The 24,024-nt window shown below is 35.9% G+C and overlaps 1 protein-coding gene across 1 annotated transcript in view; it reads left to right on the top strand.

Annotated features, from left to right (window-relative positions):
* Positions 1-373: 373 nt before the first annotated feature.
* Positions 374-24,024, top strand: part of LOC123530070 (protein SEC13 homolog) — a 34,451-nt gene continuing 10,800 nt past the window's right edge. The window contains exons 1-5 of the mRNA XM_045310762.2: positions 374-519; positions 17,686-17,730; positions 19,107-19,222; positions 21,280-21,431; positions 22,730-22,819. Of these exons, the coding sequence (XP_045166697.1) occupies positions 517-519; positions 17,686-17,730; positions 19,107-19,222; positions 21,280-21,431; positions 22,730-22,819 (406 nt within the window). The 5' untranslated portion in view covers positions 374-516. The remainder of the gene's footprint in view (positions 520-17,685; positions 17,731-19,106; positions 19,223-21,279; positions 21,432-22,729; positions 22,820-24,024) is intronic.

Below are 24,024 nucleotides of genomic sequence, written 5' to 3'. Positions count from 1 at the left end.
TGAAGTGAGTGGATTTTATATGAAATAAAGAACAGCTGGATTTAGTGGTGTTCAGCCTAAATACAGAGTTGGTGCGCCCGTGATATATTACAGACTCCGGTATATACCGGATTAACTAAATTTGAACAAAAATACCTTAAATGTATATATTTTGTAACCATGGTGATTCTAACCCTAACCTTTAGTCAATATATTATGCACATTATACACTAAATGCATGCGGACATGCAAAAAAATGAGTATTTTTGCCGTGCGTTCCATTTGATAATAATTCCGCGCATGCGCCGAACGGCTGCACCAACTCTGCAATGAGAAACATTCAAAACGGTGTCGTAGACTGGTCCCCTGCGAACTTCAAAAAAATGGGAACCAATATTGGACAGGGAACCAGATTAACAGAGTCGATGCTCTTCATTCGGAGTTATGTTTAGTACTGCCACGTCAAATTGAACAGATATTAAAATATTTATCTCATTTTAAAGAGTTACACACTGTTTTAAGGCATAAATAACAAAGATGGTAAGTTTTTATATTGCTCAACATTAACGGAAAATCAAATAAATTTATTGTGTTATCGGTACTTTCGAAAGTTTAACTTTTATACCGGCTGATGGGTGGGGTAAAGGAATATAATATTTTAGGAAATAATATTTTATCATGAATTTTGATTTCAGACTTACACTGAAACATAGAAAATATTTAATTTTTTTTTATAGAATTCGACTGCAAAATGATGAGGCTTAATATATTGATCAACTAACTCCGAGATGCATCCTCAATTATAAACTGAATATTCCTCTTTAAAAGTTTAATATCTAGGCATCAGGTAAATGCTGACTCTGAACAGTTAGTGGTGTAACTGTTTCAAGTTATCGCAGTTTATTGACCATATCGACATTATCGGATAAATCCCGTTTTCCGGTATTTCCGTAAATAGGGTCAGGGGGGCTGGCGAGATTAACCGATATAAAGACTATGTACAATATTAGCGATTATTTTTGCCAGAAGATAAGGATTTAGGAAAATTCTTACTTTCTCTCAATGGAAATACTATTCTACGACCTCGGCAACTTTTTTTTGCAAAAATAATCTGCTTACCTTGAAATTTGCGAATAATTTCACACCTTCGGTATCGAGCCACGGAAGTGACAGTGTAGAATAAAAGATAAAATTTCAAAAATAAAGTAAACTTTGAGGATATTTTTGCTACATCTTAATTACAACAATGTTAAATGATAACCTGCAATACTTTTTCATTCATTTTCTTTGTTTAAAACTTGAAAAAAGGATAATTAATCTAAACACTATCGCCATATAGTGTAACAGTGCTCCAGCTAGCAATTTTTAGCAGGGCGCATCGCCCGTTCCGAAATTCGTTCCGCCCTGTTGCCCCGCCTGGCACCCTGCCCGTTTTACAACCATTCATTTCCTTTTTAGCCAACCTTCCCTTTTTTGCCTCAGTGGTTACAATAAACTGCTTTATTGCACCTTTTTATCTAGTGATACACGCCCGGGGGCATTGACATAATTGGCAAACAATTACCTGCTGTGATCCGCCCGATTTAGTCTGCTACACCAGCATTAAAATCACTGAAGCTTAGTGTTAAAACTAGGGGTGTAACGATACATCGAACTATCGATGCATTGCGATACTAAGTGTCCCGATAGCATGCATCGATAGAAAAGTCACTATCCAATAACAATCGCCGATAGTTCCTTCAACAATCGATAGTTTCGATAGTTTTGAAATTTTAGTAAATACAGAAATAATTTATAATTTATAAACCAAGAAACAGAGCCAGCTTTCATTTGCGCCTCGGAAAATGTTTACGTCTCCATTACAATCAGGGGTCACGCTGTCGATCGCCACTTGAGCCATTTGCGACAAAAAATTAAATGTGGCTCCGAAATTTTCTAATTGGCGAAAATGGCCCGAAGCTATGTATGTCTGCAAAGCTACGAATATTGCCAGTTTTACGAACCGAAAGGTGTGAAAAATCGATAATCTGTGTAGACACAACATCCGTTATTGAAAGGGAGGGGGCCAATTTGCATTTTTTTTTATTTGATCAGGCAGTTAATTGGCGATAATTAGATTATTGAATAACAAACTGGATAATTATAATCTTCATTTTGTGCACTTGATACGATTTTATGAGCAGTCGGCCGTTAGACAAATTTTCTATGATTGCCGAGGGTTAGTTTGGGCAAAAACAAATAAAAATGCTTTAGACAAGCAGAAATTGTAAGTATTGAACAGCTATGATGATAGAAAAGCAATAAAACATAGGTATTTTATCAAATATTTAATTCTAACTTACGTTTTCCGAATTTGTCACCCGTTTTCGCAACCATGATTTTCGGATATTTCTGTCATTTCTGACGAGATTTTTTAGTGCAATCTTAATAAAAAGCCAATAAAAAGTCTACATTTAAGAAAAATATGACAAATGTTGCAAAAGGAGCTCTTATTTTGAAGTTATTTTTGACAATAAAACATGCGAAGGCATCGAACCCCACCCACTTCCAGTAATGTGCAAAATAAGACACTGTTTTTTTTTTAAACATTTTTTTTTCTTTTTTGACATCTTTATTTTAAATGTGATTTTCAGAATTTTTTTATTAAATGGCAGATGTTTATAAAAATGATAATTTTAGAAAATAACACAAATTGATTTTCTAAATAGCTTTTAAAAGGGCTACTAAGATTAATATGTAATAACTACATTAATTTCTTGAGTAGTATGAGTACTTTGGTACATATAATGTAGTCCTACAAGAACGTCAATGCTATGCGCTTTGCCGTTGTTGGCCTCATAATTTTATCTTCGGAAAAAGCAGTGGCTCAGAGAAAAAAATTCCCAGTGTGACCCCTGACAATAATTACCCTCACAGAATTTAAATACCATAAAGGACTGAGAAGTCTGGGAGATAATTAATAAATTTAGTTTCTTAGAAACTGTGATTAAATATATTTAAATAACCTGTTAATCTTAGATGAGAAAATGTACTATGGACATTGAGAAAGAAGGCTAGTTGTATTATACAGCAAACTGTTCGGTAGGGCCCTTCTTTAAGTGCTGGTACACCTTAATCCGATCCGTTAATTTTCGTCTTTTTCGATGCTTTGGGTTATTAAACATGTTGACATTCGCAACAAAATGGCCGATTCGTTTGAGTATACCTTGCATAGGTTTATTGTTTTACTTATTGTTCCAAAGCCAAGGAAGGCAAGAAATATTTAATGTTAGAATTATTTCTGTCCATTTCATTTATACAAACATCTCAATGTGTGTTAACAGCAATTCTAAACAGTGCCGTCTCTTACACTATGTAACAATGCCAGTTGGTAGCTTTACTGTATAAATTATGATGGCCGATAACTATTGCAATAGTATCGCAATAGTAACCTGCAATAGAATAGTATCGCAATAGTTTTTAAGCAATATCAATAGTATTGCAATAGTCAAAATTGGCCTCAATAGTCACCCCTAGTTAAAACAATATCTAACCAGTCTGAAAATTATCTTCATTTTCACGCCGCTTGTCAAACTGTACTTTCGTTTTCGGTCACGGACGTTAATGTCCGTTCATACACAATTAAAACTTAAGTCCAGACAACAGACATTTAAATCTAATCGATAAAAATCGACCACAATCAAATTTAAATAGGAAAATTTTTTACCTTGATCATTTTAAAAGTTTTTGAAATCGAAAGTAGATCGTCGTCTGCTGTATAAAATTGCCGATTTTTCGTGAATATTTCTTTGAAATAAGTTTAATAAGATGTAAGGTCACTGTAAACTTTAATGTCAGATACTGTAAAATGCTGTTTAACTGTCTGCATCATAATAATTTTTCAAAAATATTGTTTAAAAATGAGTTTTATTAAAAGTGTAACCATAGCCGGACATAAAATTTTGGATACCCGGAATGCGTTCTATTAGAAGTGCTAAACTTGCATTTAGTCTGTTGAAGCTAAAAACTTTGCCTTATTTCATTTATTTAAGTGAAAGTTTAAACTTAATCTTCTGTATGTTACACATATAAATTTATAAATATCAAGTACATGGAGAAGATGTTTTCTGAAATTTTAACAAGTAATATGGGTCTAAACAAAACAAAAGTTATTAAATGTTATACTAGCTACAGAAATGATTTCAAGCTTTTATTTCTTTAACACACAGATATTGTTATTAAATAAACAATTACAAAGAACAGGCCTGGATTCAGGGCCGGGCCAATGGGGCCTGTGCCCCACCAGCTGGCTGAGAAGCGACAAACTCATCAAAAATGCACCCTACTATTTTGACAAGAGTATTTTTTTTCTCAAAATTTAGACCCAGAAATGCAGCAGAGGCCACCATTTATTACCTGTATTTCAAAATTTTCCAGGGGAGAGCCCCCTGACCACCCAATTAAGAGGAGAGTAACATACTCCTGCAATGCCTCGAAATTTAGACCTAAAAATGCACATGAGGCCACCATTTCTCGCCTGTATTTCAAAAAATTTCTGGAACTGCCAAGTAAAATACGAGCAACAGCATTCTAAGTATATAAGAGATGACAAACTGAGCCTATCAAAGCACAAAGTATGCCTAATACCATGCCTAAAGTGTGCCTAATATAATGCTAAAAGTATGCAAAATTCCTTGTCTTAAGTGTATGTTAAAATGCCCCTAATGCATGCACAAGTTACAATTTTATTGGTGGGGGGATGCCCCCCGGAACCCCCACCCCCTAGAAGACAGAAGTGCCCTTCTCATTGCCAGCACCCTGCCCTTTTTTAATCCTAGCTGGAGCACTGTGTAATGGCCGATACCCCCTCACCGTAAAACCGGGAACGGGCGTTTATTGGTGGTTAATACCGGAAAATGGGATTTATCCTATAATGTCGATATCGAGAATAACCCATTTCAGTTATTGCTTATATTTTCATAACTTGTTTCAGTTATCATAAAATATTATAAAGCCCTCCTGTGCCAATTCCTCATTTTGAATGTGACTAATGCAATTATTTCCTGAATCCTTGAACTCTTATCTTTCCAGCTATGCAGTAAAATATTTTACGCAATGGTGATAAAGATTTACGCAAAAGGTTTAAAGCTATAAAACTCTTAGCATCTCATTATGCTTATCAGGTCATGATCAGACTAAAAAGAGATTTTGATTAACCACATATTGCTACTTATTTCACTGTATAGTAGAGACCGTACCATAGCTCTTTGCATTCTTCGATTTTTCAAAAAAAAGTGGTTTTTACAAGAGCACCGGTTACGATTAAAAATGTAAACAACGGACTTATTTGAATGAATGAATGATCGCCGATCTTAGTCATAATACTTATTGACAGTGAATGCTATTGCAGAAAGGTATTTAGTTTATAACTGTACTTTCCTATCAACTGATGTCCTCTCGAAACTGGTAAAGTAACTGCTTATATTTTGACAAAGCCCACTGTCTTTGCCATTCGCCAACTGCTATAAAGGCAAATATATAACATTCAGTGTAAGTTATATTTCACTGGTACTACCAGTTAGTAAGTTCATACTCTAAAAAAACACGTCAGAGAAATTCGGGCAGTTTTTACTGATTAAAACGTTTGCAGCATTAGATTATATTTTTTCTTTTCATGAAAACTGCCATTAGGTAACAAAGCGAATACGCCGATAATCCGGAGTAGGTCGGTTATGTGTTATTGTCACGAAACTGTTCCAGTTCACATAATGTAATCGGTGCACTTAAACTGCCTAGCTATAGCTACTGTTGTTATAGGGAAGTGGTAGTGTCTGCCTTAGGTGTGAGAGGTCCTGGGTTCGAGTCCCAGTTAGAGCTTAACAATTTTCGTTTTGCTACAGCATCTTTTTGATGTTAAAGGACAGTTCCAGTTGTTCTATATTTTTAGCACACAGTATCATGGATCAGTATTTAGAAATCCAGATTACAGTTGAATGTTGAATCAAATGCACCCAAGTAGAAAATATTCGCTATATTATGTCCCTTTCATGTTTATGCTCTTCAGGTCCAAGGAGAGTTACATTTTCTTGATCACAAAATTTTCTTTTACATGAAAATATTAAATGCTCATAACTCTATGCTTCTGCTTAAACTGTTGTTAATATATCTATTTTTGAGAAATATATGTACATTTGTCTTCATTTCAAAGCTTTTTAACTTCATACATGTACCTATGATTTGAAAAACTTAGGTACTATCTCTATGTATAGGCAAAGAGCTATAAAAATAAATAGATTGGCAACTTGAAAGGCATATAGAGCAAATCTCGCCAACCTCTCGTGACAGAAAAACGAGATCTCGTTTACCGGAAGTGGCACTTTCTCCACGCGCCATTGTGTATGCGAAAGCAATTATTCATCGATAAAATAATTATCACCGTATGACCACGCTTCTTTCGATGGCAAAAAAAAACAAAAAAAAACCGTGTACTTCGTGTCTTAAGACCATTTCAAATTAAACTAATTTTGTTTTAGAAGCTAACATGTATTTTAAATGTAGTTTAAAAGGTACAAATTGTAACTCCATGCTCGCCGATGTTTGTTTTTAGTAAGATAACGCCGAATCACGCTCTGACACGAGCTCACGCGAGATTACAGCCAGTTGCCATTCTGTGTATTTTATACTTCTTTGGTATAGGTCACTTTGTGAGAACAGCAAAAAGACTTTTTTTGAATAACTTACCTGAGTTAAATTATATTTCATAACTTATGCAGGTTATAAAATGCTTGAAAAAATAACTGAAATAGGTTACATAACTTAAAACTTAAAACCTGACTACTGAAGTGCTTCTGCTGCTTTTATAGTATGTACTGCTGTTAAGCAGAGTTAAATAAGGTATAAGCTGGCTCTAAGATGTGTCATTAATTTCAAGATTATGTACTCCTCTTCAGTGGAAGCCTAATATTTCAACTGTCTTCGATTTCTATACTGTATATTCCTCTTCAATATAGGCTTAATATACAATATGCATAAACTGACTGTGAGATGCGTCCGCAGTTGTTATAGTATGCAGTCTTCTTAAAGGATGCCTCATATAAATGTTTAAACTGACATTGAAGTGCGTTCACAGCTGTTATAGTATGTGGTCTTCTTAAAGGATGCCTTATAAATGTATAAAGTGACTGTGAAGTGTGTCCGCAGCTGCTATAGTTTGCATTGTTTTTAAAGGATGCCTTATGTATACACTGACTGTGAGGTGCGTCAGCAGCTGTTATAGTAGGCAGGCTCCTTAAAGGATGCCTTATGCAGGGTTCTCACTAGCAGTTTCAAGTTGCAGTCTTGGGACTCCTAAAGCTGAAAAAGCTGCAGTCCCAACTACTGACTAGACCTGACAGACAGGCTTAAACTTTCGTCAAAACACAGGCCTCTATTGTACTGTCAAATTAAGTGTACACCGACAGACATTTTGTAATCACAATTCTTCACCCAAATATTGTTAAGGTGAGTTAAAAAGGTATAAAATGTAAAATAGGTAAAATGTAGTCAAAGATTAATGTATGACAAAATCACCCCTGGACACCCCCACCCCCCCTGCTGTTTCTGGTCTTCCTGGACGATATCCTGTGAAATTATCAAGGTGGACAAAATCACCCTTGTGAAAATACCAAGTTGGACAAAATCCCTCATGATAATTTTTTTCTTTACCTTTTTATTTCAGAATGGGAACGTATATAAGCTAGTCCAAATAATTGTACTCGAGAGTTGAATATCGTTATATTTTTTTGACGTGTCGATACCCGCCTCCGAATACAAACCAGAAAAGGAAAAGAATGTGATAGCACTGTCCCCTTCTTTGCGTAAATAACACCCAACGGAATCTGTGAACAAAATGTGTTTGACCATGAGAACTCAGCCAAGTTCTATAACTAGCCAAATCAGTCCAGGCATTTTGGAGTTATGGCCCTTGAATTACCGAAAAATTGGCCTTTTTACTCTTGTCCGCACTCAAAGTCGAACATTTCTCATCCGATCTTCAGCAAACTTGAACAAAATGTGTTTGACCATGAGACCTCAGCCAAGTTTGATAACTAGCCAAATCAGTCCAGGCATGTTGGAGTTATGGCCCTTGAATTACCGAAAAATCGGCCTTTTTACTCTTGTCCGCACTCTAAGTCGAACATTTGTCATCCGATCTTCACCAAACTTGAACAAAATGTGTTTGACCATGAGACCTCGGCCAAGTTCGATAACTAGCTAAATCTGTTTAGGCATTTTGGAGTTACGGCCCTTGAATTATCAAAAAATCGGCCTTTTTACTCTTGTCTGCTCTCTCAGTCGAACATTTCTCATCCAAACTTGAACAAAATGTATTTGGCCATAAGACCTTAGCCAAGTTCGATAACTAGCCAAATCCGCCCAGGCACTTTTGATTTAGGGCCCTTGAATTACTGATTGGATCCGCTCGTCCAGACCATCTAATTGGATCTACTTGTCTAAACCATCAAGAGAAACTAGACATTTTTAGCTCGACTTTTCGAAGAAAATGTAGAGCTATTGCACTCGCGTCGGCGTTGACGTCGCCGTTGGTTAAAGTTTTTGATAAAAGTCAAATATCTCTGTTACTATCAAAGCTATTGACTTGAAACTTAAAATAGTTATTTACTATCAAAGTCTGCACCAGGAGAAACACTCCCCCATAACTCTGATTTGAATTTTGACAGAATTATGCCCCTTTTTAACTTAGAATTTTTGGTTAAAGTTTTTGATAAAGTCAAATATCTCTGTTACTGCCAAAGCTATTGACTTGAAACTTAAAATACCTATTTACCATCAAAGTCTACACCAGGAGAAACAATCCCCATAACTCTGGTTTGAATTTTGACAGAATAATGCCCCATTTTAACATAGAATTTTTTTATAAAGTTTTCGATAAAGTCAAATATCTCTGTTACTATTAAAACTTTTGACTTGAAACTCAAAAGAGTTATTTTCTATGAAAGTCTACACCAGGAGACACAATTCCCATAATTCTGACTTTAATTTTGATAGAATTATGTCCCTTTTTAACTTGGATTTTTTTTTACTGGCAAAGCTCTAATTCAGAGTCAAGCACTGAGAAAAGTCGAGCGCGCTGTCTTACGGACAGTCCAGGGATCGAATTTAAAGGTCGCTAACTCGCGAAATTCGAGTAAGAATCAAAAAATGCGGGTAGGAAATAATGGCACTTGAATATTTTTGCGACCGCGTCTGAAAATCAACGCATTCGCTCAAACTGTCCTTTGTGCTTTTTAAAACTACTTTAGGGTAATTTTACCGATAACCACGTGACCGATTGTAGACGCTTGTCGTTTTATAGGCCTAACTAAACTAAAGGAACCAGCATGGGAGCCATCTGGTCTAGTCGCGTAATGGCTGCCAGGTATTTGAACACTAATTTTTCACTTGGCATGGCAACAGAGGTCTAAATTGAGGCTAGTTTTTGTTTAAATTTCATTGTGGATGTATTGTTGACATTTTGGTAGGAAAAATGGGAGAGCAGGTTGTATTTGGTAAGTCAAGCTCAATTTTAGTATGAGTAGTACTTCCAGGTCACAGCAGTGTGATTTTGATGTCAGTTTACAATTACAGTAAGTAAATGTGACCAGAGAAATCTCTCTAAGAAGATACATGACCCCTACTTTTCTCTTCATTTTATATCAGTTTTATCATAACTCTTTAAAATGAGGTAAGGATTTGTTCTCTGAAATGGGTCTAGCTATGTTTGGTAGCTCTTTGAAAAAGGTCAGTTTTATATAGAATATATAGGGAAAACTATTTAGGCTATTGTGACCTATAAGAAAATGTGGGCAAAAATTGGGATTTGTCCAGATATTGATATAAATGAACTAGTTTGGTCAGATTTTGGTAAAAAATGAGCATTTCATTGAAATTTTGCTGCAAAAATTGATAAACCCCAAAAAATCACATTTTCACTGTTTTGGGGGTATTTTTTTAAAAAAAATGCAAATTTGCACTCTAAATTATGCCCATCTATACCTTTCAGAGGGGACATTTGGTATATTTCAAAGGTTAATGTGTAATTTGCTTGCAAATTATGGTGAAAATTTATGAAATAGGGCAAAATCCAGCTCTGGCTAGAAGAACTGGTTAAAAATTATGTCGCGACATCAATTTTGAAGGAAAATTGGCGCAGGGACCTGCGTTACTGAAAATGCCATAAAACCTGGAAAACTGAATTAATCAGGCTAAAACTTGGTATTTTTCATGCAGATGTGTTACTGGTACTATACAGATGAAATTGAGACTATTACAGAAAAACAGTTTCTCTTATAGGCCTAACTAATCTAAAGGAACCAGCATGGGAGCCATCTGGTCTAGTCGCGTAATGGCTGCCAGGTATTTGAACACTAATTTTTCACTTGGCATGGCAACAGAGGTCTAAATTGAGGCTAGTTTTTGTTTAAATTTCATTGTGGATGTATTGTTGACATTTTGGTAGGAAAAATGGGAGAGCAGGTTGTATTTGTAAGTCAAGCTCAATTTTAGTATGAGTAGTACTTCCAGGTCACAGCAGTGTGATTTTGATGTCAGTTTACAGTAAGTAAATGTGACCAGAGAAATCTCTCTTAGAAGATACATGACCCCTACTTTTCTCTTCATTTTATATCAGTTTTATCATAACTCTTTAAAATGAGGTAAGGATTTGTTCTCTGAAATGGGTCTAGCTATGTTTGGTAGCTTTTTGAAAAAGGTCAGTTTTATATAGAATATATAGGGAAAACTATTTAGGCTATTGTGACCTATACAAATGTAATTATCGGATATTTAAGTAAGCGTCTATACGATATTTGTTTACGATTTGCTCCCGTGGTTCGCAACATGGATGGAAAATGAATAAAATAACTAGTTTCTTCGGGAGAAAAAGGCCCACGGAGGCTGACAATGACAGTGAAAGCAAGGGGAGTGACCCCAAAGAACCTAAAGCAACATCGGCTGTTTCGACGACGAGTACTTTGGTTCGTACCGCTCAAACCACAAAGTCCCGGTCTAACCCCACGGCATCTGTCAAAACTGTAAAAAAAATGGGAATCCGAGCTAAATATAAAACTTTTGTATGAAACAAAAGAAAATGATGACAGTATAAGTAGAAACGTTACACTGGTACCTTGTGGCTTTATTGTTAGAAATTTTCATGTCATAGACAGTGGATAAGTTTGTATGAATAAATAACAAAAACATTAGAGGTTTTTATAGTTTACTTTCAAGTCAGTCAGTAAACACAACAGCAGAGCTGTACATAAAACAACAAAAAAATATCACTTTAGGTTATACAATTTAGTGAGCAAACAACCTCTAAATAATTGCTAGTGGAACTAACCATTTTGCTAGTGGAAAAAAATGGCACTAGCAAAAAATTGCTAGTGGAAAAAAAAGTTAAATTCGATCCCTGGGGACAGCTCTTGTTGATAGGGGCAGTTGTGGGAGACATGCGCTTTTCTCAAAAGCATCTCTAGTTATGTATAAACCTACTGCAGTCTACTTAAAGGATGCCTTATGTATAAACTTACTATGAGGTGCATCCGCAGTTGTTATAGTATGCAGAGTTGTTAAAGGATGCCTTATGTATGAAGTGACTGTGAAGCCAGTCTGCAGCTGTTATAGTATGAGTCTCCTTAAAGGATGTCATATGTATAAACTGACTGTGAGGTACATCCGCAGTTGTTGTAGTAATAGTATTCAGTCTACTTAAAGAATGCCTTGGGGCCTCCGTGGCCGAGCGGTTAGAGTCGTTGACTTCAAACCATTTGCCCCTCATCGATATGGGTTCGAAACCTAGAATTCTTCACGTGAGGAAGCCATCCAACTGGCTTACGGAAGGTCGGTGGTTCTACCCAGGTGCCCGCTCGTGATGAAAGTATGCACGGAGGGACACCTGTGGTCTTCCTCCACCATTAAAGCTGGAAAGTCGCCATATGAGCTAAAATTGTGTCGGTGCGACGTTAAACCCAACAAAATAAAAAAAAAGAAAAATAAAGGATGCCTTATATATAAACTGACTGTGAAGAGCGTCTGTAGCTGTTATAGTATGCAGTCTCCTTAAAGGATGCCATATATGTATAAACGATCTCTGAGGTGCATCCGCTGTTGTTATTGTATGCAGTGTACTTAATGGATGCCTTATGTATCAACTGATTGTGAAGTGCGATCGCTGCTGCTATAGTTTGTAGAGTTCTTAAAGGATGCCTTATGTATAAACTGACTTTGAGGTGCATCCGCAGCTGTTATAGTAGGCAGTCTCCTTAAAGGATGCCTTGTGTATAAACTGAACTGTGAGGTGCGTCCGCAGTTATTATAATATACAGTCTACTTAAAGGATGCCATATGTATAAAGTAACTGTGAGGTGCATCTGCAGCTGTTATAGTTTGCAGTCTTCTTTAAAGGATGCCTTATGTATAAAGTGACTGTGAGATGCATCCACATTTGTTATAGTATGCAGTTTACTTAAAGGATGCCTTATATATAAACTGACTGTGAAGCGTGTCCGCAGTTGTTATAGTATGCAGCCTCATTTAAGGATGCCTTATGTATAAACTGACTGTGAAGTGTGTCCGCAGTTGTTATAGTATGCAGCCTCATTTAAGGATGCCTTATGTATAAACTGACTGTGAAGCGTGTCCGCAGTTGTTACAGTATGCAGTCTTCTCTAAAGGATGCCTTATATATAAACTTAATGTGAGGTGCATCCGCAGTGTTAGAGTATGCAGTCTTTTTAAAGGATGCTTTATGTATAAACTGACTGTGAAGTGCGTCTGCAGCTGTTATAGTATGCAGTCTCCTTAAAGTATGCCTTATGTATAAACTGACTTTGAAGTCCTTAAAGTATGCCTTATGTATAAACTGACTTTGAAGTGTGTCCGCAGCTGCTATAGTTTGCAGTCTCCTTAAAGGATGCCTTATGTATCAACTGACTGTGAAGTGCGTCCACAGCTGTTATAGTATGCAGTGTACTTAATGGATGCCTTATGTATAAACTGACTGTGAAGTGTGTCCGCAGCTGTTATAGTTAGGCAGTCTCCTTGAAGGATGCCTTATGTATCAACTGACTGTGAAGTGCGTCCGCAGCTGTTTTAGTTTACTGTCTTCTTAAAGGATGCCTTATGAATAAACTGACTGTGAGGTGCGTCCACAGCTGTTATAGTATGCAGTGTACTTAATGGATGCCTTATGTTTAAACTGACTGTGAAGTGCGTCTGCAGCTGCTATAGTTTGCAGATTTCTTAAAGGATGCCTTGTGTATAAACTGACTGTGAGGTGCGTCCGCAGCTGTTACCCTATGCAGTCTTCTTAAAGGATGCCTGATGATGTATAACTGACTTTGGGATCCATCCTCCATTTCTAAAATGAATTTAATTCTTAATATCTCTTAATGTATTAACTCACTGAAAGGTGCGTCCGCAACTCTTATAGTATGCTGTCTACTTACAGGGATGCCTTATGTATATATTGACTCGGGGATCCGTCCTCCATTTTTAGCTCATCTGATTTTTTGAAAAAAAATGATGAGTTATTGTCATCACTTGAGCGGTTGTCGGCGTCGGCGTCGGCGTCTGCGTCGGCGTCGGCGTCTGCGTCGGCGTTGCCTGGTTAAGTTTTATGTTTAGGTCAGCTTTTCTCCTAAACTATCAAAGCTATTGCTTTGAAACTTGGAATACTTGTTCACCATCATAAGCTGACCCTGTATAGCAAGAAACATAACTCCATCTTGCTTTTTGCAAGATTTATGGCCCCTTTTGTACTTAGAAAATATCAGATTTCTTGGTTAAGTTTTATGTTTAGGTCAACTTTTCTCCTAAACTATCAAAGCTTTTGCTTTGAAACTTGGAATACTTGTTCACCATCATAAGCAGACCCTGTACATCAAGAAACATAACTCCATCTTGCTTTTTGCAAGAATTATTGCCCCTTTTGGACTTAGAAAATCAGTTTTCTTGGTTAAGTTTTATGTTTAGGTCAGCTTTTATCCTAAACTATCAAAGCTATTCCTTTAAAACTTGCAACACTTGTTCACCATCATAAGCTGACCCTGTACAGCAAGAAACATAACTCCATCCTGCTTTTTGCAAGATTTATGGCCCCTTTTGGACTTAGAAAATATCAGATTTCTTGGTTAAGTTTTATGTTTAGGTCAACTTTTTCTCTTAAACTATCAAAGCTATTGCTTTAAAACTTGCAACTCTTGTTCACCATCATAAGCTGACCCTGTACAGCAAGCAACATAACTCCATCCTGCTTTTTGCAATAATTATTGCCCCTTTTGGACTTAGAAAAATCATTTTCTTGGTTGAATATTATGTTTAAGTCAACTTTTCTCATAAACTATCAAAGCTATTGCTTTAAAACTTGCAACAGTTTTTCACCATCATAAGTGGACACTGTACATCAAGAAACATAACTCTATCCTGCTTTTTGCAAGAGTGATGGCCCTTTTTAGACTTAGAAAATCATGGGTAGGACAATATTTCTATTATACAAAAAAAATCAGATGAGCGTCAGCACCCGCAAGGCGGTGCTCTTGTTAAAATATATATTTCTCTTTAATATATGCTTAATCTATAAGCTGACTGAGGTGCGTCCGCAGCTGTTGTGTTATGCAGTCTTTTAAAATGAAGGCCTAATATATCAAGTGACTCTGAGATGCGTCCTCAATTTCTAAACTGTATATTCCTCTCCAACATGGGCTTAATGTATCAACTGACTGTCCGCAGCTGTTATAGTATGCAGTCTACAGTATGGAGTGGAGGCATTATGTATTAACTGGCTCTGGAATGCGTCTTTGGCTTGTAGAATGAGCTTTCCTCTGTTATACATGCTTAATATATAAGCTGACTCTAGGGTGTGCCAACAGCTGTTATTTGACTAGTTAAATGCAGTCCTCTTCAATGGAGGCCCAAAATATCAAGTGACTGAAATTTGTCCTCGATTTTTATACTGTATATTCCTCTATACTATAGGACTAATGTATTACCAGACTGTGAGGTGCGTCCGCAACTGTTCTGGTATGCAGTCTTCTTGAATCTATATATGTCTTTTGTATAAACTGACTCAGGGATGCGTCCTCCATTTCTACAATGAATATTTCTCCTTAAAACATGCTTAAGGTATTATCTGACTGGGGTGCGTCAGCAGCTTTTATAGTATGCAGTCATGTAGTTAGGTCAGTCTTCTTCAATGGAGGCTTAATGTGTAACCTTACTCCAAGATGCGTCCACATGTAGCTTTTAAAGTACAACGTATTCTGATGTATAATGTCTTGATTAATATGCTGAATCTGAATTGCGTCCGTAGCTGAAATTTTATGGTATTCCTCTTTAATATTGACCAGTATATTACTGGATTATGAGATCTGTAACTCTTCATATAGAGAATAACAGGCTACTGTCTTTTGATAACATCACCCCTTCCAGCCCATATCAACCTCGACCTGATAACATTGATATCAAAAGACAGTAGCCTGTTATTCTATTTATCATGAAACTCACACAACCTGCCTAGAACAACATAAATGTCTTCATCTCTTATTTAGTAAAAAATGTCTACCGAAGCAAAAAATTAAAATTATATTTTACGGATTTGAAAATTCATCCACCCCTGAAACATCTGAATGAAACAATACGGCAGCCATATTGAATTCAACTCCGACAATGTTTTTTTTTTTTTGAATTTCTGATGTTCTTGTAAAAAGTAACAATGAAATAAACTCTTACCTGCATTAAAAATTAAACAATGTCCTCTTAAATAAACCAGAACATGCTTTATTTCCATATTATGAAACACTTGACTCAAACAACTACATGTCCAAAGCACTGAAAATTTCACTTCCAGTTCCAGACTCAGGTCAGAGGGGATCTGAGATCTGAGATACTTTAAAGTTTTTAAAATCACTAAATTTACAGTGATCCATGAATTATAATTAACTCATTATACTTAAGCTAATACTTAATAAAATGTGCATGCCTTAGATAAGGCTTCAATCAAGAATAAGTATATCATACATTGTCAAGTGTATTGTAAACCTTTCCAAGAATTGATCCATGTAAACATTGTGATGTCATAATGAACGTTTCACAATGACGTCATTCAGTGTGATAAAATTAGAGGCAACCACATTTGAGGAAATTTGTTGAGATTACAGAATCTATTTAGAAAAAAAAGTTGTGCAACATCGAAACTGGACTCTGTTATAAAATTCAATCTGGAATTATGTAAAAACTAGTCTGTCAATATGGGAGGGGCTTAAATTTGATATCAGGTCAATGACCTGATAACAAAATAAAATATCAGGCAAGTGATATCAGGCACTTTGCATAGTAGTTGCATGATAAAACCCTATTCATAGTTTGTAGTCCGCTTCTATAGTGTAACGTATAGTGTACAGTCCTTTTTGTACAAGCTTAAATGTATTTCCTGACTCTAAAGTGCGTCCACAATTATTGTTGTAGTGGAAGGTCCTCTTTAAAATCATATAAACTTGACTCTTTAATTCCTCCACTTGATAGTTTGTTGTCCTCTTTAATATTTACTTTAATAGTCACTTAATGTATTTAACCCTTCTCTAACATGCATCCTTCTCTTCTTTACAGAACGTTTCTGTTTTTAAATGCATACGTGTTATTAAATTGAAGAAAGAGTTAGAACTTAATCAAGTACCTGTCAATCATTCATCTAACTCCACCCTATGAATTCACCGCCCCTTACTGTAAGGTGCGTCCGTAGAATTCTAACTGCAAGGTGCGTCTTCATATGCCTGCCCATATATATCGCTTGATGTCAACGCTTTGGTCCGATTACTGTATCCACCTTTCCGGTTTAACATTAAATTTTGACCCCGTTGAAAAATGACCCATCCGGCACACACTGAAACCTATGTTAAATCTAACCCTAACCTTTAGTCTGTATATTGTATCTGCCTAAGAGGTTGTTACTTTTTTGTCTGAGGAAGCTGACAAAGATTCATTGGTGGTGGAACCAAGTGATGCTAGGAGTATTTCAATTTTTAGGTTGAATTATAATTAGATTGTACAAGGTTGGTACTCAATATGAATACTGAAAATGTTATTTGCAGAGAGGAACTTATCTATAAAAACAGGTAATGGTTTCAGAAAATTGTTCTTGTTCTCTTCAATGTTTAAAATTTACATTGCAAGTGACTGGATAATATGATTATTAGGTTAAGTTATTTTAAATGATTGTTATTCCAACCAACTGAAAAAGTAATATTTTTATTACTTTGAAGGGTATAGAGAAAAATGCAAGATTGCAAGGTTTATTAGTATTTAAATGCCAAACACTGGAATATGCTGGGCACTGGTTTCACCACTTCAAAATCAAATAGATTCTTCATCTTGTTATTTATTTATCTAGTTCTATTAAACTAAGTTAATTTTCAAACAGCATCAATATTTTCAATTTTCCTGAACAATCTATAAAGATATGAAAGTAATAAAAAAGAAAATTAAAGTATTCTGCAATGAACTGATTGCAAAAACCTTATAGTTTAATGTATTGGGCTGCATTCACTGAAATTTTCAAACAAAGAATTTAGTAATTTAATGGATAAAACATTGTTAAAAGGCAGGTAATGAATGATCAAATGTATTTCATTATCGCTTTTGAATACTTACATATGACTAGCCTGACAGTATGTTCTTTTTTTTTACTTTTTGCAGGTTTCTGTTATGAATTCAATAGACACTGCACATGAAGATATGATTGTAAGTATATTACCGAGGCTTTTTCCATTACAAATGTATATATCAGGGGTCATAAACAGGTGTCTTTCCCAAAGAAATTCCCTTTCAAATCCTGCAGTTTTTCCTTATAATACAATAGATCTACACTTTATTTCCCTTTGCACAAGTGATGAGCAAACATTTTCCCCAAATAACTGGTGCAGGCTCTTTCTTCTCTTTGTTGTAAAAACTCTAAACATATTAAAAGTTTTGACTCTAAATGAAGATTTTCAGTGATCAAAAGACATCTTTAATGCTCCATTACACTAAGGCTTGACATGTCCGCTCATCCCCACATACGTAGAAATTGACTACAGGGAAATGGAACTTGTTGTAGTGCTTGTCCTTCAGTATTTCAGATATGTAACGGCGGGCAGTTAATCTTACCAGTTTTCCTGGATTCTGTACAAGTACAAACATAGTCCTGCCCTGGGATCTAACTCGTGATCCTGCAATCCGTAGATCTGCGCTCTCCCTATTGAGCTAAAAGGCAGGCTATTTTTAGTTTTGCCAAGAGAAAAAAATCTTGCTCTGTGTTGAATATCTTTGAAAGCATTGATGTAAACTTGGGGGCAGATTTATACTATTATTTCCCTTTCAGCCATATAGAAGTTCCATTTATGCTTTGATTTGATACAAACTTGCACAGAATGTTTATCTTGATGATCTTTAGGCCAAGTTTGAATCTGGGTCATGTGGGGTCAAAATTTAGGTCACCGGGTCAAATCAAAGGAAAAGCGTATTTACACCCTAGAGGCCACATTATGACCCTATCTTCATGAAACTTGGTCAGAATGTTTTTCTTGATAATTCCTATGCCAAGTTCCAAACTGGGTTCATATGAGGTAAAAAACTAGGTCATCCTGTCAAATTAAAGGAAAAGCTTATCACTCTTGAGGCAACATTTATTACCAGATCTTCATGAAACTTGGTAAGTATGTTTTTTCGTGATGATTCCTAGGCCAAGTTCGAAATTGGGTCATGTTGGGTCAAAAGCTAGGTCACCACTGAAATCGAAGGAAAAGCTTGTTAACACTGTAGAGGCCACATTTACGACCCTATCTTTATGGAACTTGGTCAGAATGTTTATCTTGATGATTCCTATGCTAAGTTTAACAGGTGAGTGATATACGGTCATCATAACCCTCTTGTTTAAATATTACTGTGCTTCAGTCAACTAACACAGAAAAAAGGGTACACTGGAACTGCATATCCCCACTTACTTAGACAGGAGTAAACAATATGTCTCATATTCTTTTTTCTAGAACAATCTGCATCTTGAAAAGTCTGCTAAGATAGTATTGTAGACATTCTATTTTTAAATCCCGCAGTTTTCATTCTGATTTTCAACATTTCAGCATGATGCACAGTTAGACTATTACGGAACAAAGTTAGCCACATGCTCTTCAGATCGTTCCATTAAAGTGTTTGATGTGAAAGGTGGACAGCAGAGGCTTATTACAGATCTTAGAGGGTAAATAGCATTGTCTGTCATTTGATAATTATTGTTATGTAATAGTTATATATTTTGCCCTGTTCAATTCTCTAAATACAAAAATACATCTATTAGGCACTGTAACTAAAAGTAAAAACTTCAAATAAGAATTATCTATTTTAGATATATGTGTAGCTAACTGCATCAAAGTATGTAGACTGAAAAAATATTTCAGATATCATTTTCGGAAAAAGAGTTATTTGAGCTGAAAAAAATGATCACGGGTAAAATATTTGGAAAAAATGGAGACAACTCCGCTATGACTTTATTGTAGGCCTAGGTGGGTATTGACCTAGTACCCCATGCAAACTATGCAGTTTTTACCTCTACGCAGGGAAAAAAGCATGCGTAATTATGCATAATTGCCACAAGGATTAACAATTTGAATAGAAAATTGTGTAAAGATCAAATAAGTTAATGCCCTGGGGAAGGTGTGACATTTTCTGTGGTGAAATTTGTCAATAAACAGACGATTATTTTGAAAAAGTCAAAACCCACAGAATTTCACAAGGTGAAATATGCTGAAAAGGGTACTGCTGGAAAGAGAACAATCTCTTCTGTCAATATATATGCGTCAAAGTATGGGAAAAACATCTAGAAATATGAGAAAATCAAAGAAATCAATTTCAGGACGGTTCGATGCATGACTGTCTTATTATGCATAGCATTTAACATAGACAGGTTACTTTTCCATTACACTGGTATTACATGGACAGGATTAGGATTAACAAACGGTGTTCACTAAACAATTTCGCTATCTAAACAGATTGTTTCCCTTGTGTAAAGAGGGCTTAGGCTAAGTCTCTACATGTATAAAGTATTTTCAGTTTTGGTAATAGAAAACGGACTGTTCCATTGATTATGTACATTTATTCTTAAAATGAACCATGCCTTCATCTAATGGAGCTTTTTTCCTTCTATAAGTGTCTTCTCTTTAGAAAATATGTTTCAAATCATGCAGTTTTCCACTAAAATTGAATTTACATTAGGATTTTCGAGGTTGCCCAAAAACACAAGATTTTTTTCATCCTAAATAACATGCATTAGGGCTTTTGCCTCTTGGTGAAAACAATCCTGTCTAGAAATACCTGTTAAACAGATCAGTGTCACTGTGTTACTTTGTTAGTTATGATTGCTATCTGAGCATGATCTGTTATTTGAATATTGTATGAATATATTTTTGCAGCAGATGAAAAGTTATTTTTTTGCCTTCCACTGGATGCAAATAGAAATTGCTCTGTCTGTGTGAACTGTTTTAAGTTGGTTAACATTTAATTTTGTGTTCAGTTAAAACCATTTGTCTCTTTTTTATAACCTTCTTAAATTTTTAGCAAATGTTAAGCATGATGGGAAACTGTTCAGGGCCCATCAATGTTTCAGTTATGTCTCCCACACCATTGTGGGGGGAGACATACTGATTTACACCTGTCTGTGTGTGTGTGTGTGTCCCTGTGCCTGTCTGTCACAAATCTTGTCTGCACTCTAAGTCGAAGATTTCTCATCCGATCGTCTCCAAACTTGAACAAAATGTGTTTGCCAATAAGTCCTCGGCCAAGTTCGATAACTAGCCAAATCGGCGCAGACACTTCAGAATTATGGTGCTTTAATTACCGAAAGTCGCAGATGCCAGTATCTGCACTCTAAGTCATTGGTGCATGGTTGACTCAGATACGTTACTATTCAGATGATTAGGCAGTTGTGGGAGACATGTGCTTTTCTCAAAAGCAGCTCTGGTTAAGTCTGAAATTCAGCCTTAGACCTTAAGCCTTGGAAAATTCAAATTGTAATTATTTTTGTAATATATATATATATATTTCTGAAACTTTATACAGCATTTCGCTGTAGTATATGCCAATGCATGCCAAATTTCATTAAAATCCTTTTAGATTTGAAAATAATGGGCAAAAAGTAATTTTAATATTTTAAAGTCTTCAAGTTTCAGACTTAAAGTAGATGGAGTCTGTACCTATATAATCATATACTGTGTTGGTGCGCCGTAAAACCCAAATAGATAAAAAAATAAATTGATATTTCAGACATGAGGGACCAGTATGGCAACTTGCGTGGGCACATCCAATGTATGGTAACCTTATAGCTTCCTGTGGATACGACAGAAAAGTTATCATTTGGAAAGAAACAAACAGTACTTGGGGAAAATTGTATGAATACTCTAATCATGACTCATCAGGTAAGAGTATGTTGTGGGGATGGATTAGTGCAGTTATAATGCCCCCACCAAGAACTTTGGGGGTGGATGCACTTAGATTTGCTTTTGTCACAGCTTTAGCATCCCCTAGGATTTTGGGGTGTGTGTTTTTGGATTTGCTTTTGTCCATCCATCAGTCCAATTTATGTTATGCATATCTCTAAAAATATTGGACATAGAGTCATCCAACATCAAAGGATTGTTATTCAGCATGTGTAATTATGCATCTGAGCTTTCGTTTTGGATTTAGCATCGCATCTCCACCAAATAAAAACAAACACTCATTCACTTTCTTGTATCTTGTGTTTCTTGATGCTTCGTAGTATCATGTTGTTCTTCATAAAGGAACATTGATTCTTATTCAAAGATATATAAGACCCAGATTCATATTTGAAAATAACAGCAATTACTTTTCTATGTAAACATAAAATTAACTTGCTTGTGTATGTAACAGTGCTGTTTGTTGGGTTTAGTACAGTACACGCCTTATACATACATAGCTAAGCATATCTATTTGTATTAACTTTTAAAAAAAAAAGAGATTTTTTTTGATGACCGATATATATGATATTTAAGCGGGAATGTGTCTGTGATATATTTAATAAATAATCAAGGCCTTCGAGTGGTTTATCGTCTGATTTACTATAGTACAGAGTTCAGATGCTTAGGAATTGTTAGCCCAGGTGGTTAAATACTGAATCATCTGAATGATGAACGGTGGTAAATTAGATGCTAAATCACAAGAAGGCCTTGATTGTTTCCGTTCTGACATGCTCATTGACATATTTTAACAAATATTATGCTGGTCTTTATTTACCCAAGGAGTAATGTATCGGACTTTGTGCGGCAATTTGTTGTCATAATGCTCTCATACCAGTCCGCGCATCAACCGTTGTTTAACGCAGAATATACAGAGCATGACTTTGTTCTTTGTTTAACTGGAAATCAAATAGATTTATGTTAGAAATGATATTTAATTGTGAATTTCACTCTGCAGACTTTATTAGTTTATATATTTATTCAGGTTATATTATTATTATCATTATTATTATTATTATTATTATACCAGATTTATATAGGTTAGGTTCATTGAATAATACTGCATTTAATATTTGTATCTAAAAATAAATTATTATAATGAAAGATGCACATTAGAATATCTTTAAGATGCTCATCAGGAAGGTTTATGTTTAAATGTATTTTAACTAATCATGTTTTTATAATTAGAAGAGAGAGTCAGTTTTTATCTTATTTACAAATGACCTTTTTATATGTTTCAGTAAATTCAGTGTGTTTTGCTCCACATGAATTAGGCTTGGTTCTAGCATGCGGAAGTTCAGATGGTTCTGTTTCTGTTTTGTCAAGTACAGGTAACTTTGTAAATGTTGTAATATCAGCTGGTTTTTGTGGCGTAAGGTTTTGTTGTTGTTTTTTTTTTCAAAAAGCTTTCGTTGGGTTATGAATTTGTGGATTTTGAATTATAAAGATGAAAGAAATGGATGAGTTTGTACAAAGGGATTTAATTGCTGTAATTTAATACAAGTAATAAACTAGTGGAGATGGAAGGCAAGTTATAAAGAGTTCTCTGGTCAGATATGGTTTATGTGGTCAGTGTAATTCATTGGAAAGTAGGTTGGACACTGCATAATCATATATTTCATAAAATGAAAAGAGATGAATTGGTGCTACATATATAAAGTATGTAGAAAGTATTCTACACCCCAAGCAAAGTTTTGAACCCACAGCTTTGCCAGGGAAATGCTTTAAAGCCATTTAACCGCTTGCCTACCACCAAGCTAGGTTCTGAACCCAAAGCGGTGCCCGGCAGATGATTTAAAGCCAGTTAACCACTTGCCTACCACCAAGCTAGGTTCTGAACCCACAGCAGTGCCAGGGAAATGCTTTAAAGCCATTTAACCACTTGCTTACCACCAAGCTAGGTTCTGAACCCAAAGCGGTGCCCGGCAGATGATTTAAAGCCAGTTAACCACTTGGCTACCACCAAGCTAGGTTCTGAACCCACAGCGGTGCCAGGGAAATGCTTTAAAGCCATTTAACCACTTGCCTCCCACCAAGCTAGGTTCTGAACCCACAGCTTTGCCAGGGAAATGCTTTAAAGCCATTTAACCACTTGCCTCCCACCAAGCTAGGTTCTGAACCCACAGCTTTGCCAGGGAAATGCTTTAAAGCCATTTAACCACTTGCTTACCACCAAGCTAGGTTCTGAACCCACAGCAGTGCCAGGGAAATGCTTTAAAGCCATTTAACCACTTGCCTCCCACCAAGCTAGGTTCTGAACCCACAGCTTTGCCAGGGAAATGCTTTAAAGCCAGTTAACCACTTGCCTACAACCAAGCTAGGTTCTGAACCCACAGCTTTGCCAGGGAAATGCTTTAAAGCCAGTTAACCACTTGCCTACCACCAAGCTAGGTTCTGAACCCACAGCGGTGCCGGGCAGATGATTTAAAGCCAGTTAACCACTTGCCTACCACCAAGCTAGGTTCTGAACCCACAGCGATGCCCGGCAAATGATTTAAAGCCAGTTAAACTTTTGCCTACCACCAAGCTAGGTTCT

The sequence above is a fragment of the Mercenaria mercenaria genome, chromosome 13 (genome assembly GCF_021730395.1).
Source record: "Mercenaria mercenaria strain notata chromosome 13, MADL_Memer_1, whole genome shotgun sequence".
Classification (NCBI taxonomy): Eukaryota; Metazoa; Mollusca; class Bivalvia; order Venerida; family Veneridae; genus Mercenaria; species Mercenaria mercenaria.
The sequence above is the reverse complement of the archived record's forward strand: the minus strand, read 5'-3'. Positions and strand labels throughout refer to the sequence as shown.